The sequence below is a fragment of the Eleutherodactylus coqui genome, chromosome 1 (genome assembly GCF_035609145.1).
Source record: "Eleutherodactylus coqui strain aEleCoq1 chromosome 1, aEleCoq1.hap1, whole genome shotgun sequence".
NCBI classification, from domain to species: domain Eukaryota; kingdom Metazoa; phylum Chordata; class Amphibia; order Anura; family Eleutherodactylidae; genus Eleutherodactylus; species Eleutherodactylus coqui.
The window spans coordinates 38421175-38439830 of record NC_089837.1 but is presented as its reverse complement, the minus strand read 5'-3'; the positions used below and the strand labels follow the sequence as shown (position 1 = coordinate 38439830).

Sequence of the window (18656 nt, the reverse complement as noted above, 5' to 3'; positions counted from 1 at the left end):
TTCCTCTCCGGACGGGAGGTGGTCTCTCATTGATGCGGTCATGGGCTCATAGAAAACTGATTACCGGTAAGTAATCTTGTTTCCAGTGTCCTGTACCCATTACACTGCTGGAAGCTACTACAACAATCTCATGACTCTCATTGTACACATTAATACTCCAGCCAGTCACTGTCCTTAGCTTTCATATCTGCATGAACGGCACTTGACTACTAAGGACAGTGATTGTCTACTGTAGTCACATGAATGATGAATGGCACATGACTGATGCAGGAGCTTCTGGTACCGGAGTATGGAGACACTTGGGGGTTAAGTAGGTATTTTTTACTGAAGTGATGCTACATCGCACTTTGGATGGTTTATCTTCTATTGTCTTTGCGTTCTTTAAAGGAATGTTCCTAATTCACACAGGATATGACATGAATGTCTGATCAATACTGGACCCATGTCTGTAACCCACACTTATTTTGAAAACATCCCGTCCCCATAAACCTTATTCTGGCTTACCACCACTGCCTGAGATTACCAAATCACCTAAATTGGCTGTTATACACACTTTCTTTAACTTTCATAGAAGTGAAAGGGAATTGCGTAAGCAGCGTAGCACAGCGAACTGCCAGCAGTACCAGAACCCTCCGGTTTATCCAGTTCTCTCGTATTCTCATCCAAAGCAGTCCTTCTCCCGAATGACCCACCAAAGATGGATGAAGAAAGAAATGATGTTACCATAAGAATATTAAACTTCACCATGGAGATCATCTACCTGCTGACCGGAGAGGTAAGCTTTTCTGTATTTCTATGATCTTTATTGTATTATGTAACAAGTCAGACTAAGGGAAGAGCAACTCCATTCTAGGAAGTAATAGAAACAGTCCAGTGTCCGGTATAACGGCTTCCAGACCTTCCAAGTGAGGGAGAACTAAAGAACTGAACAGCAGAGAATGTGAAGATTGGCCACCAATATGGTCAGTTCTGTATGGTGGGAACCAATGAGCTAATATTAATGTTGTAGGGGCAATGAGAATGGTAAATAGGCTGAATGTAATGGGGAGGAAAGGAATTAAAAGAATTACCCAGCCGGAGTTTGGCCTCGAGACTTGAAATTTTGTCAAAATTTTGACATCTATACAGACACATAGAAGACTGATGACAGGAGGAGCATGGTCCATCTTGCCTGCTCTTATATTATTTCAATTTTTTGTTAGAATAGATATATATTTTATCCAGGTAGATTTACTATCACTTACTGTTGATTTCCCAACCACTTTTGCCTGAAGTTTCTTTCCAGCATCTACTACTCTTTCAGTAAAGTAATATTTTCTGACATTGCTTCTCATGTTCTTCTCCACCAAATACACTGGCTGTCAAAGAAACCAAGCACCTAGAAGTAGTGTTGCTCATCTTGATCGACTAAGTAGTAAAATCATCCCGATTTTTGCTAAATCAAACTGGGTTTAAACAATTCTTGAAATAAATCATGGGGAAATTGAATTTCCCATAATGCCTGCTTCAGAGGTCAGTGTGCAGCCAATCAGCAGCCAGGGTGGCTTGATGATTTCACCAAATGTGTCTTTGAAACCGCAGCTGATGACAAGAGAGTGGTCATCTGTAAGATCTGCAATAAGCATTTAAAACATGGCAAGAATGTAAAAGAATCACAGCACAACTTGTATGAACAGCCACATGAACTGCCACCACCCATACTGCCTTGGAGAGCCCACCTGTTCCAGAGGGTAAAGAGTCAGCATCATCCTGGTCTTTACTCCTACGTTCTTTAGTGGCCCCTTCCTCCATCTCTCTCCCTGTTCATGCAGTAGCCTCTGAGCACAGAGAGGCAGTTTTGTGTAGAAGCAGTAACATGGCTACTTCAGGCTTCTCTTCTGCCATTGATGATCAGGCTACAGCCAAGAGTGGGGATCGGAGAGCAGAAGTTGAATGGCCACCATCATCTTCACTGACATTGACATCTACCCCATATTCCAGAGTGTTCCAGGTCAGCAGCCATCCCTCTAATCCACAGCCCCAACTATCCATGATCACAGAGCCTGAATCCAAGCATTGCACAGTTGCTTGTAATGGAAATGCTGTCCTTCAGGCTAATGGACACAGATGCCTTCAGCAATGAAATGCTCCACGCTAACCAACAGTACCAGATGCACAACCACCATTTATTTGCCCAAAAAGCCATCCCTGCCCTGCAACCCCAGGTGAATGATAACATATTCCTAGCATTAAAGAATGTCGTCAGTGATGGGGTTCACCTGAACAGCATGCATGGCCAGTGGTGATACATATCCTTAACAGCACACTGGGTCATTGTCCTACAGGTGGGGCATGAACCCGAAAGGGGTGGTCCACATTTCATGGTACTCCCGAGAGTTGTGGGACATTCATCCTTGTCTGTCCCCTCTTGACCTTCCTCCTACGCCTCCTTCACTTTCTCCATCTCTTCATACCACCTTTCAACACCTTCCACATTGGCATAAAATCTAGCCTCTATACAGCGGTGCACATGGTAAATGCCAAAATGCTGATCTAAAAACTTATGTCTAGGAGAGCACAGATGAAGAGCTGTTGACGGCTTTGCAGGTCCAGGTTGACACAGCACTGACCCTGCACAATCTGAAGCCTGGCTAGGTTGTGTGTGACAGTGAGTCCAACCTGCTGGTAGTCCTTCGCCTTGGCAATCTCACACATTTACCTTGCTCGCCCCATGTGATGAACCTGGTATTGCAGCGCTTAACCATTACCCAATTATACATCCAGTTCTAGAAAAGACCAGGAGACTGTGCTCACGCTTTCAGCATTCACACTACGCCGTCTTTCAGCTGGCAGAGTTGCAGCAACAGTTCAGGCTGCCACCTAATCATCTCATCTGTGACCTGCCTGCATAGTGAAATTCCATGTTGCAGAGTCTAAGCCAGCAACAGATGATGTATGCCATATATATGCTGTATGGAGGTCGGTAATTCGATGCATGTGGAGTGTCTACAGATCAAAGACGTATCTCTGAGGAAGTGACTAAAATGGTTAGTTGTGATGATACACTGATCAGTATAACCATCCTTCTTGCCTGCCTACTGGGACAAATGCTACACAGCCTCAGGAACAATGATGTGTTGTTGTCGAGGAGGAGGAAGTGATACCAACCGTCTTTGTGCCATTACTCAACATTAGGGATGAGCGAACGTGTCCGTTACGGACACATCCGCACCCGGACACCGGCTTTGCCGAACACTGCAGTGTTCGCGCGTAAGTGTCCGGGTGCCGCCGGGGGGCGGGGAGATGCGCGGCGGCGCGGGCGGCAGTAGCGGGGAACAGGGGGGAGCCCTCTCTCTCTCCCTCTCCCCCCCACTCCCCGCCGCACCCCCCCGCGCTGCCACGGCGGCCCCCGAACTTTTTCGCCCGAACACTGAAGTGTTCGCAAAGTTCAGTGTTCGGGCGAAAAAGGGGCGGAGCCGAACGTGTTCGCTTATCTCTACTCAACATCCCTTTGAAGTTGGCCTTAAGCAAGAAAGGGGGCGACTTCTCCAATACTTTTTCCCACCAAAGGGAGAAGTTTAGAGGAGGAAAAGGAGGGGGTAATATAAGTCCAGAAGTAGGCAGGGGGATGTGAGCCATCAACCTTTAAGCACTTTGACGCATGAGTGCTTTTATGCCGCAGTGCTTGCAGAAGGACCAAAGCATGTAGTCCACATCAAAACATCAGATCATTACTGGGTGACCACCCTCCTTGATCCTCGCTGCAGGACTGCATCCAAAAATGGACCATAGCTCTGCTGAAACTTTGTGTGATTGTAACATTGATATGAGTAAGCAATTACAATATCAGAGCAAAACTATCATTTATTGCAGAAAACTGGAGTCTTGAATGGAGGCTCTAGTACCCTGTTGGTGGGTAATCAAGGTGGGGGTTTGTGAGTACTAAAAGATAGGTGATAAAAGCCTGATCAGTGGAGAGGGGGCTACCTGAGATAACCATGCACTTTGTACTCTGCTATCTTAAGCAGTCTTATTGAAATGATTGGAGTTGCAATATGCACGCTTGGCTGCCAGATGTATCACTAGATCACAATCTCTCACTTTCTACTTCAATTCTCTACCTGTCTCCCTCCATACCCAGAATTACACGATGGTGAAGAAGACATCGACTGACGGTGCGACTCCCAACAGGCATCTCGATAAGTTAGGAAGACTGAGCAGGGGCCAGAGCCCCATCACAGAGGCTCCTCCTCACTTACCGATACATGAGCAGAATATCCTAGAACTCACCAACAAGATCATTGAGCTGCTGACTGGAGAGGTGACGCTGCTGGGAATATTGGGAAATTATACAGTAACAGCACTAGAGGAGTCTGGGTAATGACAGTATCATTGTGTGTGTTAGGTTCCTATAAGGTGTCAGGATGTCACTGTCCATTTTTCAATGGAGGAGTGGGAGTATTTAGAAGGACACCAGGATCTGTACAAGGACATCATGATGGAGAACTACCAGCCTCCGATATCACAGGGTAAGAAGGTACAGATATACTATTGACATTATTTTTTCCAATGGTCTTGTTGCCCTTTACTGTGGGCACAGGGAAGTAATAACAGTCATGTAAAGGCCTTAGTGCTACAATGTACAGAGCATACACATTTGTGGAATATGGCATGTAATATAAGAGCTCTCCAATTTAGGCTCTTCTCAAAGAGCCCTTTCTTTTCCATACACATCAAGCCTAAACCTAGTGCCTTATTCTGATATGTGTAGAGCTTGTTACCCAATGTGACCTAAATTATGGCTTTTTCACTAACACAGGTTGAGTATAAAGCTTAGTTTACATTAGTCAAGTAACTGAGTCCAGCAACTATGGTCGGTACTCGACTCGTCGTCCCATTTTCCAGTAAGTATTTACATTAGTCATTTACATAACGGATCGTGGCAGTTGAGTTCATTGTAGAGTGGTGAAGGATCAATGGTCAAGCTACTTTACTCATTCTACCACTTGACTCGCCCACTACTTGCTCAGCTACTTGACCAATGTGTTTAGACAGGTTAAGTGGACACACTTTTCCTGACTCCACTCTCTACCTGACTTATATGAACTAAATAACATAAGCAACATTTTTAGTGGTAACTAAGAAATGATGTTTATATACCACCACTGTGCAGATGAACTCCATGGTGACATAAAGCTCCATGTTGCCTACACATTTTGAACAGTTTGTTCTTAGTTTAAAACATGTAGGGAAGAAAAAAAAATGCTAACCAGACCAATTTTCCTTAAAGGGGTTGTCCCGCGAAAGCAAGTGGGGTTCAGCACTTCTGTATGGCAATATTAATGCACTTTGTAATGTACATCGTACATTAATTATGAGCCATACAGAAGTTACTCACTTACCTGTTCCGTTGCTAGCGTCCCCGTCGCCATGGTGCCGTCTAATTTCAGCGTCTAATCGCCCGATTAGACGCGCTTGCGCAGTCCGGTCTTCTCCCTGGTGAATGGGGCCGCTCGTGCCGGAGAGCTGGTCCTCGTAGCTCCGCCCCGTCATGTGTGCCGATTCCAGCCAATCAGGAGGCTGGAATCGGCAATGGACCGCACAGAGCCCACGGTGCACCATGGGAGAAGACCCGCGGTGCATCGTGGGTGAAGATCCCGGCGGCCATCTTAGTAAGGTAAGGAAGAAGTCGCCGCAGCGCAGGTATTCGGGTAAGTACTAAACTTTTTTTTTTTTAACACATGCATTGGGTTTGTCTCGCGCCGAACGGGGGCCTATTGAAAAAAAAAAAACCCCGTTTTGGCGCGGGACAACCCCTTTTAGTTCCAGACTCAGTTAAAAGAACAACTCCTGTTTAGCCCTTTCCAATCCAATGTCGGGCCTGCTCCAACATCATAATTTCCCTCCACAGCTCCGATGTTGGGGCAGGCCCGAGACTGCAGTGCAGGAGTGCATCTGCATCCGATCATAGGACACATCGGGTGCAGATGCACTCCTGCACTGATCCTCATCGAGGACCCCCGAGGAGAAGGCAGAAAGGGTTTTTAACCCTTTCTGCCTTCTCCTTTACACATTACATAGCGCTCAATTAGCGCTATGTAATGCATACAGATTCCGGCCGGCGATCATGTGACCGCCGGTGTTACCTGACCGCCGGCGGTCACATGAACGCCGAGCCAGCAGCCTGCACTGTGGGAGGGCCTGCTTACCTGACCGGCGTCTTGCGCATTCTCCTCCTGTCTCCCGGCCCGGCAATCATGTGACCACCAGGTGCCACCTGACCTCAGCGGTCACATGATCGCCGAGCCGGGAGGCAGAAGGAGAATGCGGAAGATGCCAGACAGGTAAGCAGGTCCCTCCCTGCACCCTCCTGAACTCAGTCAGTTCAGGAGGGTGCAGGGAAAGTGTATTTTTTCTTATCCATTCTCCCCAGCTCCAATTTATTTGGAGCTGGGGAGAATGGATGAAAAAAACTAAATGGATTGGAAAGGGTTAAGACCAAGGCACCTGGACAATCCTTCAAGTCTAAGGATGTCGATAGGCTTTCAGAGTGCTGCTTCCTTTAGCCTATCCCTGCAACTGCTACCAAAAATGTTTTCCAAAAAGATGCTGTGTTTGCAGCAAGCATGTGAGGAGGAGGGGTACATGGTTTTAGTGCTTGATGTGACAATGTCAACCAGGGAGCTGTTTCAAGACTTACCACACAGTTTTAAGTTATTCATTTTATCTAATGTATAGGGGAAGCCAAAGAGGTAGTGCGTAAGGGGATTCTTTTTAAGTAGTCCATTTTATTATTATTTTTTTAATGTGTTTATAAAACATTTTTTAGACTAGATCGTTCATTCCTTACTAATCAATCTTTAAGGGTGGGATTCTTTTTAAGGGGTCCTTTTATTTACATTTTCTACTTGGTGTACGGACTTTCAAAATAGGGAAGAATTATTTTGGGAGAGTTTGTAGACTCAAACAAATCTTGTTCTTTATCATTATTTCAGAATATTACATTCCAATTCACTTTAAATCCACTTCTGAGTTTAGTTTAGAGTAAAATCTTTTTGAGACCCTGCAGCCTTTTTTTTCTCTCCAAAAATTGTGTTTTGAACCAGAATTAAATAGTTTTAGGCTGGTGTAGCAATGTAGTACTGGAAACTGCCGTTAAGGGACTTAAGGGCAGATTGTATGTGGATAACTCCAGCAGAAAAATGATTATTTCTGCTCTGTAGTCAGTAGACACGCATGTAGGTGTGTCTGCAGGTAATAAAAATGCCTGTATTCCTGAATGCGGTGTCTTTTGCAGCTCATTTTCTGATCCACTTTAGTGAGATAGTGAGCTCCTGCTGCCAGTCTGTGAAAGCCATGAGTCTGACAAGGAAGTATGGCCCTTAGCCTAACATATGATATGAATAATGAACATTGATAATGTTGTGTGAAGGCATTAAGATTTGGTATGATAAATGGACATTCATAACTATTAGATCCTCTGTTCAGACTAACTTCCCTCTCCCTGGTGCTGGCAGATGTGGGCGTCGTCCTACTCTCCCTGTAACCTCACCTTTCTTACCTGCTTCCAGACCTGCTATGGTTAATTACTCTAGGGCTTCTCTGCTCAGCTGTAGGCTCTTTGCCAATCTGCTTCCTATATAGCTGTGCTGGGACTCCACATCAGTGCTGCAGAGTTGATGTTGTTTCAGACCTGCTCTCTGGCTTCCAGCTTAGAACCTGTTTGTTCAAGTTATCCTGTTTGCATTCTGTGTCCTGCGCTTTGTCATTCTGTCCTTTCTTGCATCCCTCTGTCTATTGTCTTCCCCTGTGCCTCTGTTTCATTGCAATCTGTCTCTCCTCCTGTCTCTGTATTCCTCCTAGTCCTGGTCTGTCTTTTGTTGTATAGGTGTTCTGTCCTGTGAGGGTCAGCTAGCACCTAGAGGAAGCCTGTGGCCAGGTAAAGTGCAGGTACTCTGTTTTGTCAGCCTAATAGGACTGTTATAAATTTGTCCACATTTGTAGTTTGAAAAAGAAATTACAATATCAAATTTTAATCCTAACAGATAATCCTAGTGAGAATTCTGATGGAAACTCCATGTCATTGCTAAATTATAAAGTAAAAGAAGAAGATATCATGCCGCACTTTTTAGGAGAAAACCTCATTAACTTCCATGTACATCCAGAACTCGACAGTACAGATCTATCATATAATCCCAATAGGAACTCTGATGGAAACGTCATGTCATCACTAAATTATAAAGAAGAAGTAGAAGATGTTGTGCAGCGCTCTTTAGGAGAAAATCCCATTAACTTCCATGTACATCCAGAACTTGACAGTACAGATCTATCATATAATCCCAATAGGAACTCTGATGGAAACGTCATGTCATCAGTAAATTATAAAGAAGAAGTAGAAGATATTGTGCAGCACTCTTTAGGAGAAAATCCCATTACACTTAATGTTCATCCAGAACTTGATGGGACACATCTATCATATGATCCCAATAAGAACTTTGATGGAAATTTCATTTCATCGCTAAATTGTAAAGTAGAAGATGAAGACCTTGTTCAGCACTCTTCAGAGGAAAACCCCATTCTGCTTAATGTACATCCAGAACTTGATAGGACAGATCTATCATGTGATGCCAATATGGACTCTGATGGAAAATCACTAAATTGTAAAACAGAAGATGAAAATATCATGTATCACTCTTCAGAAGAAAAAGTTATTACCAGTATTGTTTATCCAAAACTTGAAAGTACAGATTTATCCTATGATCCCTCTAATCACAAGGAACCTTCTCCTGACCAGTCACAGAATTTTACTACAAATACAGGTCAGAAAATGTTTCATGAATGTGGAAAACCGCTTACAAGGAACTCAGGTCTTAGAAAAAGAATCAGTCACACCGGAGAGAAACTGTATTCATGTTCACAATGTGGGAAATGTTTTGCATATAAAGCAGGACTTACTAGACATGCTCGAACTCACACAGGAGAAAAACTAGTTTCATGTTCAGAATGTGTGAAAGGTTTTACGAGTAAATCAGATCTTGTAAAACATATCAGAATTCATACAGCAGAGAAGCCCTACTTGTGTTCAAGATGTGGGAAACGTTTTGCAGATAACTCAGAACTTGTTAGACATGAGAGAGATCATAAAGGAGAGAAGCCATTTTCATGTTTAGAATGTGGGAAATGTTTTCCAATTAAATCACTTCTTGTTATACATCAGAGAATTCACACAGGAGAGAAACCATTTTCATGTTCAGAATGTGGGAAATGTTTTCCAATTAAATCACTTCTTGTTAAACATCAGAGAATTCACACAGGAGAGAAACCATTTTCATGTTCAGAATGTGGGAAATGCTTTACAGATAAATCACTTCTTGTTAAACATCAGAGAATTCACACAGGAGAGAAACCATTTTCATGTTCAGAATGTGGGAAATGTTTTCCAATTAAATCACGTCTTGTTAAACATCAGAGAATTCACACAGGAGAGAAACCATTTTCATGTTCAGAATGTGGGAAATGTTTTCCAATTAAATCACGTCTTGTTAAACATCAGAGAATTCACACAGGAGAGAAACCATTTTCATGTTCAGAATGTGGGAAATGTTTTCCAATTAAATCACGTCTTGTTAAACATCAGAGAATTCACACAGGAGAGAAACCATTTTCATGTTCAGAATGTGGGAAATGTTTTCCAATTAAATCACGTCTTGTTAAACATCAGAGAATTCACACAGGAGAGAAACCATTTTCATGTTCAGAATGTGGGAAATGTTTTCCAATTAAATCACGTCTTGTTAAACATCAGAGAATTCACACAGGAGAGAAACCATTTTCATGTTCAGAATGTGGGAAATGTTTTTCAGCTAAATCACATCTTGTTAAACATCAGAGAATTCACACAGGAGAGAAACCATTTTCATGTTCAGAATGTGGGAAATGCTTTACAGATAAATCACGTCTTGTTAAACATCTGAGAATTCACACAGGAGAGAAACCATTTTCATGTTCAGAATGTGGGAAATGTTTTCCAACTAAATCACATCTTGTTGACCATCAGCGATTTCACACAGGAGAGAAACCATTTTCATGTTCAGAATGTGGGAAATGCTTTGCACATAAATCAAATCTTCTTAGACATGGCAGAACTCACACAAGAGAAAATCTATGTTCATGTTCCGAATGTGAGAAAAGTTTTACACGTAAATCAGATCTTGTTAGACATATCAAAATTCACACAGGAGAGAGGCCATATTCCTGTTCAGAATGTGGGAAATGTTTTATAGAAAAATCGGATCTTGTCCAACATCAGAGAATTCACACAGGAGAATTTTCATGTTCAGAATGTGGGAAAAGCTTCACTACTGATGTCAAATGTAGGGAGCATCAAAGACGTCACACAGGAGAGAAGCCGTATGCATGTCCAGAATGTGGAAAATGCTTTACAGATAAATCAACTCTTGTTAAACATAAGAGAACCCATTTTCGTGTTCAGAATGTGGGAAAGGTTATGTGAGGAGATCAGATCTTATTAAACATCAGAGACGTCACCTCACGGAGGGGAAGCCTTTTTGATATTCTAGATGTGGAATTTTACAAAGAAATCAAGTTTTGAAAACTCATTAGAAAAAAACGTGTACTTATTTGGAATGTGGGAAATGTGAAGACAGAGTTTTAATACATCAGGGCATTCAGAGACATTGAACACTCAGTAAGAGAGTTAATTTGTGGAATAGCTTTGATCTATCAAACATCCTAAATTATAGTTACTGCAGGTCTACTGTGACCGGGATCCATACGAAAATATATTGTGGTAAGTAAGAAAAGAAGCGCAGCCTTTACTTTCAAAAATGACAAAAGTGGACCTAGAGCCAGCAACTAAAATCAATCCTTTATTACATTAGATCAAAATTGTAGACAACAGGGAAAGCTCTTGCATCATAGCTATTACAACTGCTATATAAATAATAAACTATGGTGCCACAGAAACATGTGAAAAAAATTAAACCTACAGTTAATGAGGCCACATGATATGGGCCTAGTGGTGCTTACTAAAGACATCTACTTTTCTGAATTAACAGGTTGTGTGACTCTTGCAAGCCAGTCAGTGTAGATATAACATGATCATAAGCATGATGGATGAAAAAAGCATAATGAAGCAAATGCCTTCAATATAGTCCATCTGATATCATGAACCACGTGGGCCAATAATGAAGATAATAAAAGTATAGCAAATCTATAGTAAAAGAGGTAAGCGGGTAACAGAATTCATAAAGATCAATCCTTGATAATGAATAGAAGTTAATGGGAGTTGTGCCTGCAATACCATGCTTGGCCATTGCCAAATATACAGAGATATTTGCTTCCTGTTGGGGGTCCTGAGCAGGGGACCTCCGCTGATCACTATTGATGGTCTATCTTTAAGAATAACATTCCAATATTACATAGGGAGAACTTGATCATAGATTTCAAATCAAGTATGATTGGGAATGTGTCTCCCTGAAACGCTACATAATATGTCTTATCTAGGCTATATAACCTTGAAAAGCTCTCCATACACCAATAAGTAGGGCAGTCTCCTTCATCAAGCTACAAAAAAGGCAGTAGTGAAGTTCTTTATTAATGGAATAACCCAAATAAAAGCCTTGCTCCAAAAAATCTCTACTCTGAGAATGAATTGCCAATTTTTTTAGGCTGGAAAACCATTTTTCATGAGGAGACAGTTTTTCTTTTTTTCCCTCTTTTGTTGTTTTTTTTACATATGTATATTTCAACAGCCATAATTGTATTGATTTCCCTGTTGACGGCCACATACGTCCTGCCTCTACAATTTTTTAACTCCCATTTGCCTGGAATTGGCCTTTTGTCATGGAAGATGCTACTATTATTTCTATAGAGGAGCTTCTAACAGATAATAATTCGGTTGAACTTGCATCATAATATTTCCAACACTGAGTTTTACAAGACTTTAAGAATTTGTCATATTATGCATAAAAGTGAAACTACTAGTCCCAGCTTTCCCAAATCTGCTTTTATCTGATATTCAGTGCCTTAACATCTTGAAGAGGGCATCTATTATTCCTACTATAACTCCTTTTTATCTATCCTTCAAAAAAATAAAAAGCATAAAAAATGTTGAAATGGAAGAAGACCTTGATCCTCAATTCCCACTGAATGATTGGCATAGAGCTCAAGCAAACGCTGTGCCACACTATTTCAGCTTGGGTAAGAAAAAGCATTAAAAGCCCCTTCTCATTGGAAAATGGTCAAAAAATGTATTTTTACAATGGTAACTTACGCCATCAAGAATTTCCAAAAACAATATGTCAGTATCTACTGGAAGACAGAAAAGTACCTACTTCAAGATGTGCTGGTCTTGTCTTGCTTCTCATTTATTTTGACAAGACCCTTTTGTACTCTTAAAGCCTAATCTGCTATTCTTCAATAAAATTTACAGAGGTTAGGCAATGGTTAAAAATAAGTATTTTCCTTCTCTATCTGTGCAGGATTCATCTCTCTGTTATGAGGTTGATAATTTGCCATCCTTTTACACTCATTAATAACTGTGAAAGGAATGTTTATCCGGGGATTATTCTAATTGCCAGATTGAAGTCAGGAAATGTTTTTTTCCCTTAAATGGAGAGGATTGGCTTCTACCTCGTTGGGTTTTTGCCTTCCTCTAGATCAACATTGAGGCGTAATAGGCTGAACTGGATGGACAAATGTTTTTTTCGGCCAGGCATACTGTATTACTATGATCATTGCGGCCCGCATATATATGCCAGCTGTAGGGAAACAAGTGACTCCATCTTCTATACGCATCTGGTTCAAAAAAATCCAAATGGTGAAAGGAATAGAAAACCTAACGGGCCATCTTCGGGGATGTCAAAATAAGTTTAGACTTACCTGGTACTATCTGTTGTGCTTTAAAAACTCTTAGGAATACCCGTCCCTTATGTTGTGATTCGTTCTTCTGATCCTTTTTCACCTAGAAACTAATCGTTGTTTTGTTTATACCTCCCCTTCATCTCCTTTTCTTTCACCTGTTCTCTTTCCACTCCCTTCTCCCCCCCCCATTTTTTTTTATCATTGTATTTCTACTTTAATTTTGCTCTCTGATACCAGTCGGTGGACAATATATCATTTCCCCCCAAATAAACCCTATCCTAATAATAAGCCCTACCCTTATTTTCAGGGGCAGGTGGGTTGGAGGAGACCTTGAAATATAAGCCCCCCTGAAAATAAGCCCTAGCTACACTAGGTTTAAAAAAAAGAATACCCACCTAGCCGCCGGCATCTGTGTCCCTCACGCTGGTCTCCGGTGCTGTGGCAGGCTGCAGTCCTCAGCACTGATAGGATTCTCTTGTGGTGACAAGGCTTTGAACACCCTGCCCTCCGTTAACAGAGCGCTGTGATTGTATCGAGCATCAGCCAATCAGCCGGCGCTCAATCATTCACAGCCTTTCAGTGAATGACATTACTGAATGGCCGTGATTGGTTCATCGAGCATCGGCTCTGATTGGCTGTCCCTCGATCCAATCACAGCGCTCACCGGAGCGGGGTATTTAAAACCCTGTTACCAGGAGAAGAGAATCCTGTCAGCGCTGAGGACTGCAGCAGTGTGGGGACCAGCAGAAGGGACACAGATGGCGGCGGCTGGATAAGGATCAGACACACCCCTCCTGAAAATAAAACACTGCGCCTCTTTTGAGTCAAAAAATAATATAAGACAGTGTCCTATTTTCGGGGAAACACGGTACCATTTCTGTATCTTATTTTGTTTTGGACTTTAGATGTGTATTTTATTAATTTGGATTTCAGCACATTTGTGTCCGGTCTTTATGTCTTTCCGCCCCTTGTTATGATTTTCCATTCTCGGGAGTAGTTTCTTTTACTATTAAGTCCTGGCCTCATGTTTTATTTGTCAAATATATTCCTCCATTTCAAGAATCCATATGTTTTGCGATAAAATTAAAAAATAACACAGTCATGTTCACTATTCTAATTCCCTGTGGGTCCAGCACCACCAGTCCTGTTTACATTGGCTACAGTCGTCAAATGTGCATAGGGAACATCACCGCTTCAGCCGATCACTGGTCTCAAAGGTATGTAACTCTACACTGCTTTGGCCTGTGATTGGTTACAGGAGTCGTGTGTATATGGAATAAGCTATATATCAAGCTTGATAAAGACGCTTTTTTACTATTCGAAACGTCCCTGGTTATTTTTATGGGGCAATAAGGAGTTTATTTTTATTCATCTCATGCTGCCTGGACTATATAACTTATTTGGACAAGTATTTGGGTCGTGATCCACACTCCTGACGGGCTGTGCATTTTTCCTCCTTGCCTTGGAACGAGGCTTGTAAAACACCAGGGGACTAACTGGTCTCCAAATGCTGCTGTCTGTACAATCTTGTTTGCTGTGTGTATACGGGATGTCACCACTACAACCAATATAAATACTGATGGACATTGAGAATGGAAGTCGTTGTCCTGGACCAGAAGGATTAGAGTGGCCAGTATGGCTTTCTTTATTTTTAACCATATCTTACCATCTGTCATTGTTTCCTACAACATGGAAGGTCTTTTAATATTTGGTTAATCCCTAAGCATTTCAGAATTGTAATTAGTCACATCATTTTAGCTACTGGGATAACATTGGCAAGAAATTCAAAGCTTTTAAACTTCATTAACAGAAATAATTGGATTGGTATTGTAACTCTCCACGCGGGAAGAAATGTCAACATCCTACATTCGGACATCATCCCATTCTGACTGGCTCCCTCGCACTGTCCGCGGTGCCGTGTTCATCATTGTAATGTATCGTAGCGGTAATACTTTGACCTGTTTTTCTCCACAATTTTCTTTTATTTAACCACAAAAACATCAACTTGTTTCTTTCTATTGTAATAAATCTCGTTGCTGTAATTCAGTTTACCTTTGTATCGCCTCTTTATTGTAGAGCTGATTTATATTTTATGAAAATTATTTAAAAATAAATGTTCATGGGGTCACCGTTAAGGTTTTACATTTCTTTAGTTGGAGACAGTGCAGGGAATGATTGCAACTAACAACATTCAAAATACATTTACTATCAGAGGTATGCATACCGTAATAAATACTCTAACCACATTAAATAATGCAAGGATCTTAGTATATAATTTGATCAAATTACATTGGCCCATCTACCAACGTCCAGGTGGCCAAGCTTTCAGATGGGTCCTAACGCTAATGCCAGGTGGTCTAATCTTAACCTGGGAAAGATGGGTACCTACTCGAGATGAACGAGCACCAAAATGCTCGGGTGCTCGTTGCTCGAGTCGAACTTTCCGCGATGCTCGAGAGCTTGTTTCGAGTAACTAACCCCATAGAAGTCAATGGGCAATTTGAGCATTTTTGTATATGACTGATGCTCCGCATAGGTCATGACTTGTGAAACTCTGTAAAACATCTGAAAGTCATGGAAACACCACAGAAACGGATAGGGAAGGGCAGGGGCAGCATGCATGGCTGCATTTGAGGCTCCCAGGTCCCACTATTAAGCCACAATGGGGACAAGAGTCTGCCCCTTCCTAACAACTTTTACTTTGGACAAACCCTCATTAGCCAGGCACACCTTAGCTAAGCACCACACTACCTGCAACCAAGGACAATCACTGCCTACGGGTGACACCGCTGCCTCTTCTCCTGGGTTACATGCTGCCCAACCCCCCACACGACCCTGCATCCACAGCACACACAAAAGTTTCCCTGCGCAGCCTTCAGCTGCCCTCATGCCACACGCTCGCTTCATAGCTACATCACCCTCATGTCTATTTCTAAGTGTGTCTGCGATGAGGAGGAACCAGAGGCACACACTGCAGACGGTTGGCAGGGCCAGGCAGTGACCCTCTTTGAAAGGGGGGCGATAGCCCACAATGCTGTTGAGAATCGATGATAAATTGACGTAGATCATCATTCCAATCCTGTGCCACCTCCATCGCAAAATTGTCAGGAGCCGCAAACGTGGGCATAAAGGGGACTCAGGTGCCTGCACTTCTACACATCTCTAGAATGCAGCAATACTCTGTGTGGGAAGCATGTGAGCGGGCCCAGGGTCAGGCTCGGTCCCAGCCTCCATCTTGCATTATCCAAGGTGCTGCGAGTTACATAGCAATGGGAAATCCATGTGTCCACACACAATTCATTCTGTGTAGGTGTTAGCTCAACACCGCAATGGAAAGTCTTTGAGTTCCTTGAACTTGCCTATGCTGTCGGTGCACAAAGATGGTATTACACAAGAAGAAATCAGAGCGCATAAACATGACAGACTTTCACGCCGCCAAAGACCTCGGCCCACATTTCTACCCTAGTCAGTCAGTGTATTTGTGCAAGACAGGTAAAGCAACGCAATGGAAACTCATTGCGCACTCACAGCATAGGCCAAAAAACTCAAGCATGGTATTACACATGAGGAAATCAGAGTGCCCAAACATGGCAGAGTTGGCCTTGGCCTTGGCCCACATTTCTGCCTAGTCAGTCAGTGTATTTGTGTCAGATCTGTAAAACTTCTCAGCAGGCATAGCAGCAGGATGGTAACACTAATGGTTGCAGCATCGCCGCTCACCATCTGGGTAGACTCCTCAAAGTTTCTGAGGACCTGGCAGATATCTGCCATCCAGGCCCACTCCTCGGTAAAGAATTGGGGAGGCTGACTACTACTACACCGCCTATGTTGGAGTTTGTATTCCACTATCACTTTACGCTGCTCATAGAGCCTGGCCAACATGTGCAGCGTAGAATTCCACCATGTGGGCACGTCGCACAGCAGTCGGTGCTCTGGCAGATTAAACCGATGTTGCAGGGTCCTCAGGGTGGTAGCGTCCGTTGTGGACTTGCGGAAATGTGCGCAGACGTGGCGCACCTTACTGAGCAGGTCAGACAAGTGAGGGTAGTTTTTTAAGAAACCACTGAACCACCAGATTGAAGACGTGGGCCAGGCATGGCACGTGTGTGAGGCTGCCGAGCTGCAGAGCCGCCACCAGGTTACGGCAGTTGTCACACACGACCATGCCCGGTTGGAGGCTCAGCGGCGAAAGCCAGAGGTCGGTCTGCTCTGTCAGACCCTGCAACAGTTCAGGGGCCATGTGCCTCTTGTCACCTAAGCTGATTAGTTTCAGCATGGCCTGCTGGCGCTTGCCCACCGCTGTGCTGCCGTGCCGCGCCATACCAACTGCTGGCGACGTGCTGCTCACACTTCTTAATTGAGAGGTAGAGGTTGCGTAGGACGAGGAGGGAAAGGGTTTAGAGCAGGTGGCATAGACTGCCACAGATACCAGCACCGAGGTAGGACCCGCTATTCTGGGTGTGGGTAGGACGTGAGCCGTCCCAGGCTCTGACTTGGTCCCAGCCTCCACCAAATTCACCCAATGTGCCGTCAGGGAGATATAGTGGCCCTTCCCGCCAGTACCTGTCCACGTGTTCGTGGTTAAGTGGACCTTCCCAGTAACCGCGTTGGTGAGGACACGATTAATGTTGCGGGAGACGTGCTGGTGTAGGGCTGGGACGGCACACCGGGAAAAATAGTGGCAACTGGGGACCGAGTAGCGCAGGACCGCCGACGCCATCATGTTTTTGAAGGCCTCCGTTTCCACAAGCCTGTATGGCAGCATCTCCAGGCTGATTAATTTGGCAATGTGCACGTTTAATTTGTGCGTGCAGGTGCATGGTGGCGTATTTGCGCTTTCACTCTAACGCTTGTGTTAGTGACAGCTGAACGCTGCACTGAGAGACATTGCTGGATGAGGTGGAGGACAGTGGAGGTGAGGGTGTGGGTGCAGGCCGGGAGGCGCTCGTGCCTGTGTCCTGAGAGGGGTATTGGATCTGTGTGGCAGGTTGGGGCACAGGGGAAGAGGCAGTGGTGTGACCTGGAGGCGGTGAACGGCCTTCGTCCCACCTAGTGGTGTGCTTGGCCATCATATGCCTGCACATGCTGGTGGTGGTGAGGCTGGTAGTGGTGGCTCCCCGGCTGATCTTGGTGCGACACAGGTTGCACACCACTGTTCATCGGTCGTCCGCGGTCTCACTGAAAAACATCCACACCTTTGAACACCTAGCCCTCTGCATGGAGGCTTGGTGCTCAGGGGTGCTTTGGGAAACAGTTGGGGGATTCTTCGCTCTGGCCCTGCCTCTACCCCTGGCCACTCCACTGCTTCTTCCAACCTGTCCTGCTGCTGCACTTGCCTCCCCCTCTGAAGCACTGTCCTCAGTAGGTGTAGCAAACCAGGTGGGGTCAGTCACCTCATCGTCCAGCTGCTCTTCCTCCGAATCCTCTGTGCGCTCCTCCCTCGGACTTACTGCCCTTACTACTACCTCACTGGCAGACAACTGTGTTTCATAATCATCCTCCTCCTCACCCACTGAAAGCTCTTGAGACAGTTGCCGGAAGTCCCCAGCCTCATCACCCGGACTTTGCGAACTTTCCAAAGGTTGTGCATCGGTCACGACAAACTCCTCAGGTGACAGAGGAACCAGTTTTTCCCACTCATGGTAGGGACCCGAGAACAGTTCCTGGGAGCGTGGCTGCTCATCAGAATATGTCATTTTCATGGAGTGAGGAGGCTGGGAGGAAGGAGGAGCAGCAGCCAGAGGATTCAGAGTTGCAGTCCCTAAGCCAGGAGTAGATGACTGCGTTGAAGA

General features: G+C 44.0%; 1 protein-coding gene across 1 annotated transcript in view; it reads left to right on the top strand.

Moving 5' to 3' along the window:
- Positions 1 to 411: 411 nt before the first annotated feature.
- Positions 412 to 18656, top strand: part of LOC136612220 (uncharacterized) — a 51210-nt gene continuing 32965 nt past the window's right edge. The window contains exons 1-4 of the mRNA XM_066592458.1: positions 412 to 775; positions 4121 to 4300; positions 4385 to 4508; positions 8025 to 10489. Of these exons, the coding sequence (XP_066448555.1) occupies positions 698 to 775; positions 4121 to 4300; positions 4385 to 4508; positions 8025 to 10489 (2847 nt within the window). The 5' untranslated portion in view covers positions 412 to 697. The remainder of the gene's footprint in view (positions 776 to 4120; positions 4301 to 4384; positions 4509 to 8024; positions 10490 to 18656) is intronic.